This window comes from Gigantopelta aegis, chromosome 10 (genome assembly GCF_016097555.1).
Source record: "Gigantopelta aegis isolate Gae_Host chromosome 10, Gae_host_genome, whole genome shotgun sequence".
NCBI lineage: Eukaryota > Metazoa > Mollusca > Gastropoda > Neomphalida > Peltospiridae > Gigantopelta > Gigantopelta aegis.
The window spans coordinates 67,785,971-67,807,634 of NC_054708.1; the positions used below are offsets into that span (position 1 = coordinate 67,785,971).

The window sequence follows — 21,664 nt, forward strand, 5'->3', positions numbered from 1 at the left end:
TTAATCATCGGCTATTGGATGTCAAACATTTGGTAATTTTGACATATAGTCTTAGAGGAAACCCGCTATATTTTTCCATTAATAGCAAGATAGCACATACCACGGCCTTTGATATACCAGTCGTGGTGCATTGGCTGGAACGAGAAATAGCCCAATGGGCCCTCCGACAGGGATCGATACCAAATCGACCGCGCATCAAGCAAGCGCTTTACCACTGGGTTACGTCCCGCCTCAAGAATGAATCAGTTCACGCACAGCAATAACAACATATTGTGGGTGTTTCCCATGTGAAATCCCAGCATTGGCGTAATCAGAATGTTATATGCGGGTGTGTGGTGTGTGTGGGGTGTGTGGGGTACCCGAACTGTCTTTTACACATGGTGTGTGTCGACAGGCAAATAAAAAATGTGATGGGCTATAAAACAGAGGTGTGATCGTTTAATGATACCACTATTTAATTGATTAATTAATCATCAGCTATTGGATGTCAAACATTATGACAAGTAGTTTTCAAAGAAAATCCGTTACTCTTTGAACTTTTTCACCTACAGGACAGCACATACCACGGCCTTTGTTATACCAGTCGTGGGAAACTGGTTGAGATGGGGGACTAAGCCCCCCCCCCCCCCCACCCCCCCTCCCCCGACTAAGCCAGGTCAGGTCAGGTAATTTTTAAACATGCTCATATACCACTAAGGCTTCGAGCATGTCTGTCCCGGGGCCGATCTCTGGATAGCCAGAAGTCTGTCCCAGGACAGATCCCGACTAAGCCATTGAATCCCAATCCTGTGTCTGTAGTCTATTTGTTTATAGAAACTGCTATATTCGTCCTTGACTTTAATGCCGCCCATATGCAGTACAGCTTCAGCTAAAGTGACTAATGTCCTCACCAAAGCTATCAGTGTACTCAATCTCTCAAAAGCAGGTCACTGCAACACATGGCCGTCTGACTCTTTTGCACTGACGCACATTAAAGCGGTTCTGATTAAGCACATATTGGGAGCACCAGTGCATGCGTTTTATGGCATACCATCATGTAGTTAACGTACAGTGAGCAGCCGCAGACTTGTATTTCGGGTTTACAAAAAGACTATCATACGGTCATCATGCAGGTATCCTGGGATGTAGCTTAAACGTCTGTTACGCGAACGGGTTTGGTCTAAATAAAGTTCGTGACGCAGTACTAAACTGGATTTTAGGAGAACGTCGATTATTAAGAGGTTGGATCTGCACCTGATACAACAAGATATTTTTTTCATATAAATTATAACATATTAGTAGAGAGTGAACAATTTAACTCCAGGGTGAACACGCAACCATCTGACAGGAGATGGACACATTCTCGTCCCTCAGACACCACACGAGGATTGTGGAGAACGAACCGACTGGAGCTAAATCATTGCCTGTGGGATGGTGCATACAAGATCCCTTGCTACTAACGGAAAACTGTAGCGGGTTTCCTCTATAAGACCCAGAGCCGGTATATCCTAGTAGCACAATGTCATGTAGTACGTGCTACGGGCCCCGAATTGATGTGTACGTTTAATTTCCCCAGGTCATTTTTCCCCTCTTTCCGAGGCAAGAGTAACTTATGTGGCGAAAGTGGGTATCGTCGTCCTCTCTTGACTAATTATCAAAACAGCCATATATCAGACAGCAAATAGTCCAAGTGTATAATATGTTACGGTGTGGACAAGTGTGGTTAGAAAGATATTGCTTGCTTTCAAATCTTCTCCCATGTGTACAATGTTAGGCGCGCGTCCAGAAATATATACTCTTCAAAAGAAGAAACGCAAAACCACATTGTCGTAACATTTGGAGAATTGATTTAGTTATTGAATGGTGAGTCCGATAATTACCAAATGTTGCAGGATTGTTCACAATTCACTCTAGTCCATTGTGAGTAAGTGATAGGACACACCACCAAGGTCAAGGTCATCTGGAGTCAATACCGGGTGTGGCCTCCGCGTGTGTTGACAACTGCCTGGCACCGCCTGCCCATTGAAGCAACCAGAGTACGGATGACGTCCCGGGGGATGGTGGCCCACTCGGCCTGCAAGGCTGCTGCCAGCTCGGGCAGGGTCTGGGGCTGTGGTTGTCGCTGTCGGAGGCGTCGGTCCAACTCGTCCCATAGATACTCAATTGGGTTCAAATCCGGTGATATCGATGGCCAAGGAAGGACATTAATGTTGTTGTTCTGTAGGAAAGCCGTTGTGAGACGTGCTGTGTGAGGCCTGGCGTTGTCATGTTGGAACACTGCGTTGGCGTTGGCCATAACTGGAACGATGTGTGGCCGGAGGATCTGGTCAATGTAGTGTGCATTCAGGTTGCCCTGCACGTGGACCAGGTCAGTTCTGCCAGTGTGTGAGATGGCTGCCCACACCATGACACTACCCCCGCCGAATCTGTCCACTTCCTGCACGCAGTTTGCCGCATAACGTTCACCACGACGCCTATACACGCGACATCTTCCATCATGACGTCGGAGCAGAAATCGGGACTCTTCACTGAACCACACCCTGTCTCCATCGCAGTTGAGGCCATTGTCGATGAATCTGGCACCACTGCAGTCGGAGTCGACGGTGTTGTGGTGTTAAGATGACACCTCGAACTGGACGTCTGGCACGAATTCCTACCTCACGTAGGCGGTTCCGTACGGTCTGGTCGGATATCCTGCGCAAACCTGGTATTGCTGCGGCTGTGGAAGTAGTCAATCGTTCCCGAAGGTGGCGTACCCGGATGTAGCGGTCCTGCCCGGGGGTAGTGACCCGTGGTCGACCGGATCTAGGGAGGTCACGTGTTGATCCATGTTGCTGGTAACGGTCCCACAGTCTGGAGATGGTGCTTGGGGACACATGGAATGCCCTGGCAACGGCCGTTCTGGATTCGCCTGCGTCTAGTCGGCCGATGGCATTGTTTCTCTGCGGTTCACTGAGACGTGGCATGTCCTGGATTGTCAACTGTCGGCCAGATACAGAGGCCAGGCAAGCGAACACCCTGCACTTTTATACTGTCGGTGTTCATGTTGCACGTGCAGACAACGCACGTGCAGTGGTGACATGGTTTGCACGTGGCTGCGTTTTTGCGAATATTCACATTTTGGAACTTTATTGTACAGTAGCTGCGTTTTATCGAATGTAACCGTGGGAATGTGTTTGGGACATGCAATGACCTTATATTCACAAAGCATGAACCGGTAGGAAACATAAAATCGGAGTTATAACCCATTTGTACCCTTTTGCGTTTCTTTTTTTGAAGAGTATATGTAGAACGTTCAGACTATAATGAGCGACGTTTATGGGGGTGGGGTGTAGGTGTATGCGTGTGCGTGTGTGGGTGTAGGGTGTAGGTGTATGTGTGTGTGGGTGTAGGGGGGTGGGGTGTAGGTGTATGCGTATGCGTGTGTGTGTATGTGTGGGTGTAGGGGGGGGGGGTTGCTCAGTCGAGTCATGCTCCTTCGGAAAATAAATTTAAAGAAGGAACATTTCTTTGAACGAGGAGAGGGTGTTCGAACCCCCCCCCCCCCCCCCACACACACACACACACACACACTGTACTTGAATGTGCAGGTGATATATGCCAATTAAGTATTGTTTTGCGTATAGCCGCCAGTCACCTGTATGAGCTATTCATAGCAAAAACGCAAAAAGTTCATTAAGACTGCAATTGTGCGTGACTTTAAATTAATAAAATATGAAGGAAACACCGGGATGTAATCCACTGGTAGAACGCTCGTCAGATCGATCATCTGACGGTGAACTTGTCCGTCTTTTGTTTCGTTCTACTGGGCCACACAGCTGTCGATGGGAAAGTGCATATTAAAGATATCTTGCTGTTAGTCTGGATTATGGTGGTGTTGTGGTTAAGCCATTAGACTTAAGGCTATTAGGCACTGGGTTCGCATCCCGGTACCGGCTTCCACCTAAACAGAGTTTAACGACTCAGTGATCTTTCACCCTCTTCTCTCTCACTAATCACTAACCCACTATCTTGGACAGAGGACCAAGATGAATGAGGTATGTGCTGGGCCTTAATCGAATATAAACATAAAACTAGGTATAGGCCAAGAAACAGTGGATCACTCGTAACGTATGGGGGCTGTATCTAGCTGTGGCTCAGTCGCTAGAACGCTCGCTTGAGAGGCTTAGGTCATTACATGTAGTCATAATAGCTGTTGATGCATGGTACTGTGGTCTGTTGGAGTGCGCCGTGCGGTCCAATACCTCCGACTTCAGCACTCGAGGTTTCTGTTAGGGTTACCTCTTGGTCCATATCGGTCTGGCCTCTACCCACTGACCAGTCCAGCTTAGGTGTCCCTAACAGAAGCCAAAGCTCATGCTCTGGCATAGCTCTCTGGGTCACTGAGACATAAAGCCCCCCCCCCCCCCCTCCCTCCACCACGTCAAGGAATGGACTATGAAGGGGTGGGTCATTACATGTAATGGAACCTCCTCGGTGGATCTATTCATGATTGGGGCGGGGGGGGGGGGGGGGGGGGCTTCCCGTCACAACCAATGCATCACGACTGGTATATCAAAGGCCGTGGTATGTGCTTTCCTGTTTGTGGGAAAGAGTATATAAAAATCCCTTGCTGCCAGTGGAAAGATGTAGCGGATTTCCTCTGCCGACTGGATCAGAAATATCAAATGTTTGACATCCAATAGCCGATTATTAATAAATCAATGTGTTTTTGTGGTGTTAAATAAAACAAACGTTTATATGGGCAAGTAAATGAGTTAAGTCAGTTCATTAGGAAGGAAGGAAGGAAATGTTTTTTATTTAACGACGCACTCAACACATTCTATTTACGGTTATATGGCGTCGGACATATGGTTAAGGACCACACAGATATTGAGGGAGGAAACCCGCTATCGCCAAGGATATTTTATATGCACCATCCCATAGCCAGGATAGTACATACCACGGCCTTTGATATATCAGTCGTGGTACACTGGTTGGAACGAGAAATAGCCCAATGGGCCCACCGACGGGGATCGATCCCAGACCGACCGCGCATCGAGCGAGCGCTGTACCACTGGGCTACGTCCAGCCAGCTCTTTGTGACAAGATGTCGATAATTAAATGAAAGATCCCTCCATTTTTACATAATACGGAAATATAAAATAATAGGAAAGAAGTAATGTTGTTGGTTTTTTGTACTCAAAGTAGACAGGAAAAACAATACAACACCAGTTCGTCATTTATTATCAGTATAAAACATTATAACATTTCGCGTCTACTATTTTAAATGGCTACAATTTTTTTTATAGTAGAAGTGTCTACTTCTCTGACAATAAGGACTGTTCAAGAAATGGTCACGCTGGTTGTAGTGGAGGGTAACGGGTGCACTGTTGGATGTTTTTGCAAAGTATTCATTGCGGTGGGCAGGCGCGGATCCGGGGGAGGAGGTATCGAGGGGCGCCTCCTCCCCCCCCCCCCCACGATGTCAAAAATAAAACCTGTTCTGTCACCTCTTACCATGTCAGGACCCCCCTCCCCTTTCACAAACCCCTGGATCCGCGCCTGGCGGGCACCGTAAAATATTACTCACCCTCCATACACACACCTCCAGTTCAGATCGCCATGTGATCCATTCTACAACAGTCCTGTACTGAAAACAAATTAAATACTTCTTTAGGGGTAAAGGTATTAGGGACGGAATGTATTTAATTTGACCCTCTTTAGAATACAAGCGAGTTCAGCAAATACTAATAAACATCGTAACCTATATATAATGTTCTACGTGCCAACTGAACTTTCACTGTTTTAGTCAGCATTATATAGCTGGTAATATTTCTCTCCGTAATACTATTTAATATGACCGACAGTACTACATTTCAAACTATAAGTACATATAGATATAACAAGTCTGCATAGCATATAACAAGCACAACAATGCAGATATAAATACTGCACTGCAGGTTAAAGGTGTCATATCCATGTAAAAAACACAAAGAACAATAAATACTGTTACTGAATAATGTAACAATTAACAACCAGTATGAATAAAACATGTCATACTGGTCTACTATATCGCAAATAAAAAGCACATAGCTACTACTAGTGAAAGTATTGATCTGAAGATACTAGTTTCTGCACTGTAGATAAAACGTAATACAATGCACACATAGAAATATTGCATTGCGTGCAGGTAACAAGCAATACATTGCTGATGAAAGGTACAGTTATATTAAAATTCGGAAAAAACCATACTACACTGCAGATGTAATGTACTGCAATGCAGATGTAATGTACTGCAATGCAGATGTAATGTACTGCAATGCAGACATAAAAGTATTACATTAAGATTTAAAGGCACCATACTGCAAATAAATTAATGAATAGTTATCCACACCCCAACACACAATACGAAAAACCTCAAGAGGTTGTTGGGGTTCCACATTGCAGATAAATATTACTACATCAAACTTTAATATACTGCAGATTAAACATCATGCATTGCTAATAAAATATCCATACCGATCTGACTAAAATCATACTTTATTCACTCCGTTAATAAATCTGACAAACCCCAATGTCATTTCGTGCCCTAGGCCCGTGCTTATAAAACTTTAAAAATCCAGAGTCGAAAATTACCACATGCTGTATGGAAAGATATGCTATTAAAGCATCGAGTTTAGACTTAGAAAGTTTTATAAACACGGATAGGTGTAACCTTTCATCACAGTCATTCCCAGTGCAGTACAGCTTATTTAGCGCATTCAATATTTTGCCAGCGGTGTTTTCATTGGTCAAATAAAATGAAAGGTGACATTGGCTTTCGTAAGATTCATCGACGGAGACAAAGTAGATGTGAGCAGTAAGATCTAATTTCTTTCTTTTTTTGCAGATACTAACAAAATGTCCTGCACCTAGAACATACTGCACTTAATATATAAAACACAGCACTTAAGACAATAAGGTAAGGCATGTACTGCCTTGCATATTAAACAGTACTTCGCTGTAGACCAAACGAAAAAGTAAACTTAGTATTCTACTACCACGAACAAGGAATCCAAATGCTTTTATTATCAATAAGAAAGTAACATAATGATGTGTAGTCTTTTAAAAAATAAAAACCGCAGTTTTCTGAAGTAAAACTTCAGTATATTTGACTTTGTTTTTCTCAAATAAAATATATCACTTTACAAAGTTTGAAACCGTCCCCATTTGATTTAAATGACAAAACTGGATTTTGTGTATATACTAGTATATAATGTTTTAAAGCACTTCTATTTAGAAAAAGAAAACACAATGCGATATGATATGGTATACTGGATTTGTTATCTGTTACCATTCTAAGCCACTATTAATAAAACTAAAACAATAATTGACACAGACCTTGACATGCCATAACATTGTGCGCGTTACAACAATTCAGATGATTATATTAGCAAAGCAGTATGTACAATAACAGCGAAAGATAAACTATCTGAGCAACTATGCACAAAGGCACACGGTTTATTAGTAGCGAGTGGAGGTGGGGGCGTTTTGTTTTCGTGTACGTATATATTCCAAAGTTTGTCAAAACAGGGGAGGCTAGCGCTCCACGACCCTTCGCTGCTCATTTCCCTGAACTCTCGTGCATATATATATATATATATTTCAGATTGTCTGTCAAAATATAAAAAATCTATATGGATAGAGATTAATGCGAAAGATAGTACATACAAAATTTCAAAACAGATTAATGAAGAAAACAGTGTGACTGGATTGGAAGGAAGGAAGAAAATGTTTTATTTAACGACACACTCAACACATTTTATTTACGGTTATATGGCGTCAGAAAAATGGTTAACGGCCACACAGATATTGAGATAGGAAACCCGCTGTTGCCACTTCATGGGCTACTCTTTTCGATTAGCAGCAAAGAATCTTTTATATGCACAATCCCGTAGACAGGATAGTACATACCACGGCCTTTGTTACACCAGTTGTGGAGCACTAGCTGGAACGAGAAATAGCCCAATAGGTCTACTGATGGGGATTGATCCTAGACCGACCGCGCATCAATCGAACGCTTTACCACTGGTGACTGGATTGTTACATAGAATAATTTTGACTATAAATTGTCGGTTCTTTCTGGACTGATATGGGCACTGTCCAGCAATGTTCGGTATCATTCGGAACACCTCGGGGGATTACGATTTTCATTTTAACTTTATTTTTGTCCTTATATCCAATTAAGATTCAAATGCGCTGCCCTGGTCACATAACATTTAAGGGTTAACCTTTTGGCACGGAGTTCACACCAAAAAAGGTTGTCGACGTGAATCAGTTCGGGCGCCAACCACCCCACCCCCAAAAAACCCTCTTAGATATGTTTTCATTTGTACATGAATATTATAGTACAGTAAATATAGATGAAAATATGAAAAACAAATCTTTGAAATGACAAAAATGTTAATCGTTAGTTTTATTAACAACATGTTGTGTTACAAAATTTAAATTTGAACTTTAAATTGAACAACTGAACATGAGTTTCATTGGAACATATTATAATTAGACCATAAATAGAGAGAAAAATTTCATTAATCATGAGCCAAATGTCGATGTCAGAGGTATGATTCGTGAATTGTACCGAGGAGTTCCGAATAATATTTATACTTGAAAATATCGACTTTTCTTGAATAGCTACAACCATGTATATTTTGCTAGAACTTTTATTTTGAATTACATACATATATATATATATATATATATATATATATATATATATATATATATATATATATATATCAATCAAAATGAGTGAGCAAGGTAAACCATTTTGAGCTGGCTGTAAGCCTGGGTTGACGTATGTCGCTACAATTTTACAGCGAAAACACTAACGTACACAGCGTGTATACATATTTTATGTGTCCTTAATTAATGCCACAAGCATTCAGCTGAGAAAGGTATGAGGCTATCAAAATCAGAGAGCATGGCGACCACTTCAAATTGGCTGGAAATCTAGGTTAAAATATATCTAGTGCATAAAAGTGAAACGTGTCCCACAAATCAATCTTCAGACCGCTATAGTGGTGAGAATGATATACATGCACACGGAGAATTGTTGTCCTCAATACACACATTAGAAAGCGTATCAAACTGACAGCGGTGGTAATGTCATTATGACCTTCTGAAAACTCAGCCTATATGATCAAAGGAAGGCATTTTTGTGTAGAACATTTTGGATGTATGATAACTTAAATCTGAGCCTTTTTTTGAAATCTGCAAATCTGAACTAGTTCAACACACCGCGTCTTTATAAAATATTTTGTCAGGTAAAAAGTGTACAAAAATATTAATAACAATACGATATATATATAGTGAGCATAAACCACAACAAGGGCAAGAAATATGTCAAAAATGAGCGAGTAAAAAATAAACTCCAACTTTTTATCATAAATGTCTTAAAAAACCTATTCAAGAAATTATCATACTATGAGGCGAAAGGCAATATCGTACAAAGTTGTGCATGATTATCTTTTAAAAGGACATTCCTAGACCCAACGCCGTTATAAAAAAAAAATGTCCGATCGTGTCTATCGATTCACAAAATATTACGGTTGTTGGACGAACAGCGACTTGAAATTAGAAGCCAGTTGCGCCACGTCTGGCGAGTGAGCACCAGACAGTCTAGTGTCAGTAGATAACCGAGGCTGGTAATCGTCAGCCAAGAGTTTACTGCTGTAATAAGGGGCCCGGTCAACAATTACGTGCCACAACAGGGAGATCTATGGACATGGAAGGATGGGCATATGACAAAAATAAAAAATAAAACATTTACTGGGGAGCATGTCCCCGTCCCCCATCTAACAGGTCCGGGCCCTTTGAGCCATTCGATTTCCCTCCCGGGCCATAGGACTGAAATTGCCTTCTACTTTCAAATTGACACTGACAGAGCGCCCTCACCCATCTCCCTTCAAATACATTTTCACGGGCCCTGCCTGATACGGAATACAAATTAAACAAAATAATAATAACCACGCCTAATATGCCGTGTTGAAGATAAGAGTTAACTTGCTTTAACATTGATAATATCTCTTGTCCAGTCAGTCGGAAGGGGTGGGGTGTGGTGGGGTGGAGAACTTACACAATTGTGGAGGGGGCGTTTAGCCGTTTACTGTTAGACGGAGGTTTGGCCGGAGTCCCAAGTAATTTTCGAAACGACCCTGACATTAGCACCAGCCACGTATCTGTGAAAGAAAAGTCACAATGTTATATGGTTCACTTGTTGATAAAAGAGGGAACAAAGATGAAACACAATTTGGGCAGTTGCCAACCAACTGCGTGTAATAGGAATACTTATTAGGCAACGGAGAAAGTTAATGGCCTTTAGAAGAACGAGTATTCATTTGGGCTATTTAAGGACGGATCCAAGAGCTTCTAAGAGGATGCAAGTTTAGACATTTAGTACATGCGTTGTACAGTACTCTTTCCCAGAAGCCACTAGCTGCCGATAAAGGTTTTACCCACCTCTTAAAAAAATCATTACATTATTAATTCGTCAAAACACTGGATTTTCAATTCTGGCGGAAATCGCAAACCCCAAACACTCTCCCATCTGACCAACGCCTGCTCACACCGAACGGTGTTTGTGTGTGTGTGTGGGGGGGGGGGGGGGGGGGGGGGGGGTGCGAGAAGTAAAATTGCAATCAAATGATTATTTTTCTCATTAATTTAGAAGTATACGAAATAGCAGATACCAAAGTTCGAAGTGCATCCAACGTTTAATAACTTTTAATATCACCGTTAATACTAGCAGGCCATTTATGATGAGTGTGGTTATTTAATATTGTTTCATCTGGCCAGTAAATTCCTGCAATTTAATTTGAATTAGTATCAATGTTCGAGCTATTACTGTGCTTGTAACATAAACATGGGAGTGTGTGTGTGTGTGTGTGTGTGTGTGTGTGTGTGTGTGTGTGTGCTACTAATAATAAGATGACAATTTTTGTGCGGAATAGGGTAGTCAAAAACGCCTCATGTTATTCCTGGTCTAGCAGCTTAAACGCCATGTTTTAAATTTGATTTATTTTAAGGTTGATGGAGGGTTATATTTCTGTCCATGGAGTACATGTTGATTGAAACGCAGCGTGTAGCAGTTTTAGCTACATGTTACTATTGTCGTCTGTGGTATTTGATTTCGTGGTATATAACCTGAAGACGGTAAACAAAATTGTTGAAATGTAATAAATGTCAAACTGAATGACTAGCTATTTTATGTGTGGTAGGAGCATTTCTGGAACATTCCCGCTGACGTATCCATGGGGAGACGTGGGGGCCCAATCACACACACACACACACACACTGTTTTATTTGCTTGTCACACAATAACACAATTGATATGTGGGTGCCCCCACCCTCCAGTAAAATCCTGGCTACGCCAATGAACATTTCTTGCTGTTGAGTTTGACATCCGAGCAGGATGTAATAGATGAGGTGCATGCACATAAAAAATCTTTGAAAGATAACATGCGTCAAAGGAATGTTCGTTTAATATTAACATAGACATTAGTTTAACCAGTTCTGCCGTCAACTACTGCGAGCGCTATGTGGTGTTAAAAAACGCTCACTAGCCTGGGCTTTGCGTTTACCTTCACGTTATAGACATTAAACAGTGTGAAAAACGGTCAGATCATTAGCAGGTCCTTGTGAGAAAATCTATCTACTGAATGGATATCTGGTGTCAAATATATGCCAAATGTAACATTTCGTATATATATATATATATATATATATATATATAGAGAGAGAGAGAGAGAGAGAGAGAGAGAGAGAGAGAGAGAGAGAGAGAGAGAGAGAGAGAGAGAGAGAGAGAGAGAGAGAGAGTGTGTGTGAGTGCAAACGCTTTAGTTCCACATAACATACCACTTCCGAACAGAAGTAAGAAATGTATTTTATATAGGCCTATACACTATTGAACAGATATGGCAGTGATTTAATAACGTGACATTTGATTGGCCAGTCCAGGGCCGTACTTAACCTAAAATAGCCAGGGAACAAGAGGACTTCCGGCCTCTAGTTGCGACCGCCCGTACAAAGAACATTGATTCGAACAAAACAAATCACCTAGTAGGTCAGCTCTGAGGTTTGATCCCATAGATACCCCTCTCCAATCACACGTGTTTATTCCCTAACACCGCCCCATAACACCATTCATAGATAGTGTGGGTGCCCACCCAGCCCTCAATGTGGATGTCCCCCAATATGAAATCCTGGCTTCGCCCATGCTAGACCATACTGTCTAACCATGAAGTTATCAAATACTCGAACATCGAAATATGCGATGCTATCTGTTATATTTATATTGGATCATACTGGGTAAAAAAAGTGGTGGTGGGTGGGAGTGACTGAATACATGGTTGGAAAATAGAAAAGGAAAAAACATTTCTGCAAATTTAAGACAATATATTTGGTTAATATTTTTTATCTTTATTTTACAAAGTATATATATAATTTTTTGTTTGTTATTTTAACAACTATATCATGTGAAACAAAATTCTTAATTACTTAACAAGAAAGCAATACTGTATTCAAGAACAAAAAATAAAATTGTTGTCCTTAACAAAGAATCATAAAAGAACAAATGCAAACAAATGATGTGCCCATTGAGCATCAAACATAAATTGAATAAAATACAAATAAAGAAGGTTGTAGAGACAGAGAAGTAAAAACTATCGATAGGTATTTTACAATCAAACATCACATGAGTTATTGATTATATTCGTAAAGTACTAACGCTACATCTTCAAATGGACTATCTAACAAAATGTTTAACTGGACTAAATCTAACAAACTTAACTGTAATATGTCAGCTTGGTTTGCGGCTGTTCAACAAATACGTAACACAAAACTAGACAAATGTAACCCGAAAGCTTTTTAATATTCAGAATGCAAACATAACGCATGTGATAAATCATCTTCAGAATCGAGCGTTACATAATTATTGTTGAACGACCCCCTTTTCAAGCCTTGTTATATACTATATACATAATGTCTTAACAAAAGCTTTTTTCAACGTTTGCGTTTATATGGATTTAAAACTGACTTATTACGGACACACAATCGAATAGTCAAAATTAATTAACAAACAAAAATTAATATTAATAATAATATATTTTTAAAAAGCCAACAAAACAACAACAAATCAGGAAGGCAGACTTTGGCAACTGCCCCGCCACCTCCACAATTATTCAAGTGCCATTTTTGGTTTTGAAATGCCCTTTTTATTGAGTTCCTTTTTCTTTTTTTACAGCACCACCCGTTATTTTAGGCTATGTACGGCCCTGGGCCAAGAAAAATTCAATTCATGCAATTTATGACACTCACACTTAGAGCTTCGAAATAAGTTGACGACAAACAACTGTGTAGCATCTAGCCGCATCTCAAGTTGCGTAAGGGGCAATTTCCGGTTATTTATAAACCACACGAATGGTTAAGGTGGTAATAAACTTGCTTCGTTCGTTTCAACTTTTAAAAAAATTGACTTTAATATAATATATACTTATGTCACAATATCCAACATGCCTCACCAAAAAACCCAAAACATTCGTATGCCTATTAAATAGTCTTGATCGTAAACACATTAGGTCATTTCCTTTTGAAGGAGTTATTTAGGTATACACACAATCAAATGTACATGGAATTCTCAAATCGTTTGGTCTGTGTAGCAACAGTTTTATAGGCTTTTAGTTAATACATAGACATACAGGTTTGAAGTCTTGTTTGGAAAGATGTATGTCGAAACCTTTCTGGAAATATGCATTAACTCCAAACGTGTTTAGCCTGTTCATGACATGTATGGTTTTACGGCTGCTGCCATACACAGAAATGTGTTTGATTGTGAAGATACAAAACATGAATGATCCAACAGGCTTTTAATTTTAAAGGTACACACATACGTATGCACCTCAAAGCTTTCTGGCAATACCTAACCATAGTTATTTTAAAAGATTGAAAAAACAAAACAAAAAACACCCAGTACTTTATGGTACGAAGTCACGTCTGCATTTGGAATCTTTGTGATAACATACATTTAACTATTCATATATATTTACATCTATTAAAGCTGCAATCTCGCCTCGGCATCCAATACATTATCAAATTCAAAATACAACTACGACTACAGTTTCAATAAACTCAAAGTTTCTACTATTTTCATCTGTATGGACGATCCATGTGGCCACTTTTATTATTTTAAGCGATGTAGACGTTACATATATATTAATGAAGAAGATATCTTCCAAAGAGTTTCAGAACCATGCTTCAGAATTCCACAGCAACACAAATCCAAACCCCAAGAAGCGTCAAGCTACTTGATATCAATTTGCCTAAAGCTGCCTTTGAATATGACCTATATGGTAGAAAAAAGATTCAGAAAACCCCCCGAAGAATGGTATGAAAACAAAAACTGATGGTGTATTTTAATTGCTTAAATATTTAAAATATCCCCGAGATTGCACCTTTAAGAGCAATATAAATTTGTAAACTATTATTTCTGTGTTTATATTCTGCTTTCAAGCACAAATATAAATATTACAAAGAACTTTACTACATTTATGATTATGAATACTTTTTGGCAAGGGTTGATCCAAAAATTTATTACAATAAGAAAATGGTTTGGACTGAGTGACCATGAATTCCCCCCCCCCCCCCCCCCCCCCCCCAAAAAAAAAAAAAAACAAAAAAAAAACAAAAACATTCACCATCTATGAAAGTAGCATTAGATACCAAACCAAATTTCAGTCGATTCACCACCCATAAAATATTCAGGCTATCCTGGTCCCCCATTTACTCGTGTGATGAATTGTGGAACATGCCTTAAAACGAGCGTCATCATGAATTATTTCTTGAATACTTTGCATTAGGACAATACTGACAATAGAATGCAAGTCGTTTAATCTGTTTAAACACGATTTCGTAAATATGATTAAGAATACTTTGTAGCACTATATAGTTCCATGAGCAATACACGTAAAATAAATTGCTTAGACATATTTAGTTAACAGATACCGTTATTTGGTTAACACATACTGTTATATACCATAGTTAATGCATACAGTTACACAATACGCAAAGCTAACAATTCTGAAATGTAATAATATAGTTTAACTAAACGCAAAGAAACGTTCATTTCAAACCTCCGTTCACTTTCAGAACCATTTAATCCACTTCCTCAACGGTTGGACCGTGACCTCCGGGCTGACCTCCTGGTTGACCTCCAGCCTGAGCTCCTCCTCCTCCTCCGTGCATCTTGACCATGATGGGTCTGCAGACATTCTCCACCTCCTTCAGCTGGAACTCGTACTCGTCCTTCTCGGCCAGGAGGTTGGCATCGATCCACTTGAGGGTCTCCTCGCACTTGTGGTTCACCGCGTCCTTGTCCGACTGCGACAGCTTGTCCCCCGCCTCGTTAATGGACTGGCGCACGCTGAACACGTAGTTCTCCAGCTGGTTCCTGGCGCTCACCCTCTCTCTCTGCTTCTCGTCCTCGTCCCGGTACTTCTCCGCCTCGTTCACCATTCTCTCGATCTCCGCCGCGCCCAGCCGGCCCTTGTCGTTCGTGATGGTGATCTTGCTCGACTTCCCGGTACTCTTGTCCTGCGCCGAGACGCTCATGATCCCATTGGCGTCGATGTCGAAGGTGACGTCGATCTGTGGAACGCCGCGCGGTGCAGGCGGGATTCCGTTCAATTCAAATCGTCCAAGGAGGTTGTTGTCCTTGGTCATGGCTCGCTCGCCTTCGTACACCTGGATCGAGACGCCTGGTTGATTGTCGGCGTAGGTGGTGAAGATCTTCGACGTCTTGCAAGGGATGCGTGCGTTTCTTTCTATCAGTTTCGTCATGACGCCGCCGGCAGTTTCGATCCCGAGCGACAGTGGAGCCACGTCGACCAGAAGCACGTCCTTGATGGCCTCGCTGGTATCTCCGGTCAAGATGGCTGCCTGGACGGCTGCTCCATATGCCACTGCCTCGTCCGGGTTTATGGATTTGTTCAGCTCCTTCCCATTCATGAAATCCTGGAGAAGTTTCTGAATCTTTGGAATCCTCGTAGAACCACCAACCATAACGATGTCGTCAATCTTCGACTTGTCGAGCTTGGCATCCTTTATGGCCTTTTCTACTGGTTCCATGGTGTTACGGAACAGATCAGCACACAGGTCTTCAAATCGCGCCCGTGTTATCTTGGTGTAGTAGTCGATCCCTTCAAACAGTGAGTCGATTTCAATGCTGGCTTCAGTGCTGCTGGACAAGGTCCTCTTGGCCCGTTCGCACGCACTTCTCAGTCGGCGAATGGCCCTTTGGTTTCCGGATATGTCCTTTTTGTGCTTTCGCTTAAATTCGTCGACCAGATGACTGACAATTCGACTGTCGAAATCCTCCCCTCCCAAATGGGTATCCCCGGCGGTCGACCTCACCTCGAACATGGATCCTTCGTCGATGGTCAGGATGGACACGTCAAAGGTTCCACCACCAAGGTCGTACACAAGGACGTTTTTCTCACCTTTGAGATTCTTGTCGAGACCGTACGCCAGTGCCGCGGCCGTCGGCTCGTTGATGATTCTCAGAACGTTCAAGCTAGCGATGATGCCGGCATCTTTCGTCGCCTGTCGCTGGGAATCGTTGAAGTACGCCGGGACGGTGACAACCACATCCTTGACGGTCTTCCCCAGATACGCTTCGGCCGTCTCCTTCATTTTGGTCAGAACCATGGAGCTGATCTCTTCAGGCGAAAAGATTTTCATTTCTCCTTTAAATTCCACCTGGATCATCGGCTTGTCATTCTTGTTGATGACCTTGAAAGGCCAATGCTTCATGTCGGCTTGAACATGAGCGTCGTTAAACTTTCTGCCGATCAGTCGTTTGGCGTCGAACACCGTGTTCGCGGGGTTGACGGCCACTTGGTTTTTAGCCGCGTCCCCCAACAACCGCTCGCTGTCGGTGAAGGCGACGTAGCTAGGTGTCGTACGGTTACCTTGATCGTTGGCGATAATTTCCACTTTGCCATGCTGGAAAACACCTACACACGAATATGTCGTTCCCAGGTCAATACCTACAGCTTTAGCCATGTTGTAATATCCGTGTTGCAGACAACGAGAAAAATTTCAACGCGTACTCTATTCCGTGTGTGGTGCACATAGAACACTGACCGGTGCGCCGACTTGACTGGCTTATAAATAGTAGTCGAGCTCTCTCGAATGTTCGCTCTCTTGCTCTCGAGTATTCCCGAGTTTTCTCGGTGTTTTCCTCATGCATATGTATGCATCAGGTGCCGATTCAGAATATTTCATGGGAGGGGTGCAACTCATAACAAGGACACTTGATGGGATGTACTGGGTGTTTTTATTGGTACGGGTGTGTTTAGTGGAGGCCATTTAAACTCCTAAAAGACATTTGGGGGCTATATATCGTATGCGGTTAGCTCCGTTTAAAACTCGACACAGTGACCTACATTTCCAGGGTTTCCACATTCATTGATTTTTTGACAGAACTTCCCCGTTTCTTGGCACGAGCGCGTAACGTCAAAAGTTGCGACCCACGCTATAATCCCATGTATTGCTGATGTAAAATAAATATTTTTTTCCAAACCCTTTTATCATATTTAGCAGGTAACAAAATTAAGTACAACGATTATTCTTTTATATGATATGAAATATGGCAGATTTAGTGCATGCTTTTATGAGAAATCTGAGTTAAACAGGTTACAACCGACAGCAAAACTGCTTGTAAGTTGTAACTAAAAGTATGGCATGTATTTCTAATTAGACTATAAAATTAGCTGTTGATGTTGTCATTGCGACATACACATATTACGTCCGTCGCATCGTTTTGACAGTTGTAAATAAGGTGGAAAAAAAGGATGGAAGCATTTTTTGGAAAGGGCGAATTATACAAGTTTCACTAAAATAGTTTAAAAATTTACATATGTTGATAATAAAATTCAAGATAAAATATTTGTAAATAGAATTTTGTGATTTTGACATTAACATATTTCGCATACTTTAGTGCATCTGTGCTAGTAGTAAGACATATGAATTAGGTTTTTTCCATCAGTAATTTCACATAAACAAGTTCTTAAAATTGTCCAGTTTTAATAATTTACTATGGAAATGGACACCTTGATTTGTATTAAAGCCATAACAAAAAATTAATATGGTCCTGTTTTCCGTAATTTAATATGAATAAATTTTACTTACTTTTCTTCACAACATAGTAGTCTTCTTTTTAAAATGAACACGAAAATACAAAACTTATTTGCCAGTGAACGACTTCTTAAAGGGACATTCCTGAATTTGCTGCAATTTTAAAGATGTTATGGACTAACAGAGACTGTTTAACGATTGTAATTACATATCAAATATATTTTTCTGAATAAAATACTAGTGGCTGTATATTAAACGTGTTTCTGATCGCTCTAATATTTGTAATAGGTTAAATTTCATTTTATTTCCTAAAAATAATTTTTTTCATACGTACGAAATTATTCCAAAACAAAATCCAGTTTGATCTTCTTGCAAATATTAAGACGACCAGAAACACATTGAATATACAGACACTGATATTCTAGACAAGAAAATATATTTAATACGTAAGTTTAATCGTAGAAATATTTTTTTAGTCGGAAACATCTTACAAAGCAGCAAAATTAAAATTAAAATTGTCCAGTTAGCTAAATTTTGACGTCAAACGTCTTTAATACAATAACTTCACACACTACACCTGCACGGCACACGCATCAATCGTATTGACATGTAAGTCTGTCGTTGGGATTCATAACATACACACATATATATATATCGGAAGAAAATACTTTACAATTGTAATTACAAGAACGTATTTATATAGACAACTCATTTAAAATATATTTCAAATACTCCGTAATCTACCGCCGAAAGGTTTTAAGGTATAGGACAAACAATACTTGCCTCAGTACCTCTACCCCTCAGAGTACAGCCCTGCATCCCATCATACCTGTAATTAATCTTGTGGGCTAAGTCACCGCATCTGTGTACGACGTGGGGTGGTAAAGCGCTTTTCTGATGCGCGGATCGGTCTAGGATCGAGCCCTGTTGGTGTGCCCACTGGGCTATTTCTCAGACAGGTCAGAACATACCACGGCCTGGTGGAACTTTTCGATTACGAATGCAACTCGATTACTGATGATAACTGGCCATGTTTCCATGTGAATGTATCTCATGAATACCAGTCATTAATGTCATATTACATTATTCATCAATTCATTAATAGTTTGTCGTTATTTGCAATGAAAAGTTGTTTTTGCGTTTTCATTGTGTGTCAGTATATATTTATTAAAACTTAGAATGAAGCTTATATTTTTTAACCAAACATTTTTACCATTATAACTATTCATTTGCTCAACTTATAACACGATTTGCAAGACAACATAATTATTATATTCGTGTTCCTAAAATGTTGTCTGTTAAGGTTCTCGAAGACTCCATTTTGTAATTTGTCTTAAAATATTTAAACATTATATTTATAAATTATTATAAGTGCATGTTTTGTTGAACAACATACATGTTTTGATTAAACACTAAACAGTTTTCTGTTGGAAAGTTTTGGCTGTAAGCTATTCCACTAAACGTTTCACTCACCGAAACAGGTTACGTAGTTAACAATATTTACTGCTGATGCATGCTACAGTTTTTGACGCACGTGCGGTGATCTTTGCTATATAGCGGCCAGTTTAGTGCTCATTTTCAGTGTAGAAATACTAATAAAAAGGCAGCTATTTGAATAACAACTGTCTGTTTATAAATACTGAGATGCTTTAGAACCGAATGCTTATACTCACCGAAACTGGTTCACCCATGATATATTTAATATTACATGACCTATTTGTACCGGGACGTAGCCAATTGGTATATTTAGCGTTCGTTTGATGCGCTGTCGGTCTGGGATCGATCCCCGTTAGTGGGCCCATTGGGCTATTTTTCGCTTCAGCCAGTGCACCACGATTGGAACATCAAAGGCCGTGGTATGTGTTATCCAGTCTGTGGGATGGTGCATATAAAAGATCCCTTGCTGCTTATCGAAAAGAGTAGCCCATGAAGTGGCGACAGCGAATTTCCTCTCTCAATATATCTTTGGTCCTTAACCATATGTCTGACGCCATATATCCGTAAATAAAATGTGTTGAGTGTGTCGTTAAATAAAACATTTCCTTCCTTCCTCGTACCGGGACTTTGTCCCACGCAGTGTATCTGTACATCTAGTTGCAGGTTTGAAACTATAATGTCCTACCTACGTACTGCTATTATTACACAACAGTATATACATCAGGTGTATGTTTATGCGTGTAAAGGTTTGTTTGTTTTGGTTAACGACACCACTAGATCACATTGATTTATTAATCATCTGCTATTGTTTGTCAAAAATTTGGTAATTTTGACATATACTAGCTACGTAGTAGTCTTAGAGAGGAAACCTACTATTTTTTGTTTCATTAGTAGCAAGGGATCTTTTATATGCACAGTCCCACAGACAGGATAGTACATACCACCGTTTTTGATACATCAGTCGTAGTGCACTGGCTGGAACAAGAAATAGTCCAATGAGTCCACCGAAGGGGGTCGATCTTAGACCGACCACGCATCAGGCGAGCCACCTCATGTATATACCTATGCGTGTGTACAACCTTATTACGAATCCGCGGTTTTATTGTATATAATTTATAATTTCAAGACCAGCATGTTAGGTACCACTCATCCTAAGTCTCCCATGTTGATCAATGTATAGCAAGCACCGCCAGGGACAGATCCAAGATTTTGTAAAGGGGAGGGGGGGGGGGGTGGTGTTTCAAAACATTTTTAAAAGGCAATTATTTGACTTTGTCGAAGGCAAATAAGCCGATCTCCCCGAAACATTTTCCAATAAAGATGCTCAGAGGGCATTTAGTATTACATATTGTGGTATGAATGATGTATTTATAAAAACCCCAAACAAAAAGAATAAGTCATTAAAAAGGGCACTTCAAATGGGCGGAGAAGGAGGTCGTGGCACCCCTTTTACCCCTCCCCCTCTAGATCCGCCTGTGACCGTTCTCTCCCTACACCTCGTCTCTATATTATACTAAAATATATAGGGCTTATCGTCCTAGAGATGTGTATCGATCTAAACTAGACTCGACTGACGATCAGTCCGAGAATGACTGCACATTGATCTGTTCAACGGAACACAATTCACACCATACAAATAATCAATAAAAACGTATTGATATAACATCAATGAAAATCAAGTGAGTCGTTCAGAAGTCAGGATCAGTACACACACACACACACACACACACACACACACGCACGCAAGCGCGCACACACACACAAGCACGCACACACACACGCAAGCACACACACTCACACATTACACTACACACACTACACTACACTACACTACACACACACTACACTACACTACACTACACACTACACTACACACTACACTACACACACACACTACACACACACACACACTCACACACACTACACTACACACACACTACACACACACATACTACACACACACTACACTACACACACACACACACACACTACACACACACTACACTACACACACACACTACACTACACACACACTACACTACACACACACACACACTACACTACACACACACACACTCTCACACACACACACACA

General features: G+C 40.8%; 1 protein-coding gene across 1 annotated transcript; it reads right to left on the reverse strand.

The window, feature by feature from the left end:
• Positions 1-8,117: 8,117 nt before the first annotated feature.
• On the reverse strand, positions 8,118-17,218 carry LOC121384593 (heat shock protein 70 A1-like). The gene is made up of 2 exons (XM_041515050.1): positions 15,129-17,218; positions 8,118-10,181 (listed from the first exon to the last, which is right to left on the reverse strand). The coding sequence occupies exon 1, from the start codon at positions 17,056-17,058 to the stop codon at positions 15,151-15,153; it is 1,908 nt and encodes a 635-aa protein (XP_041370984.1). The 5' UTR covers positions 17,059-17,218; the 3' UTR covers positions 8,118-10,181; positions 15,129-15,150.
• Positions 17,219-21,664: the final 4,446 nt, after the last annotated feature.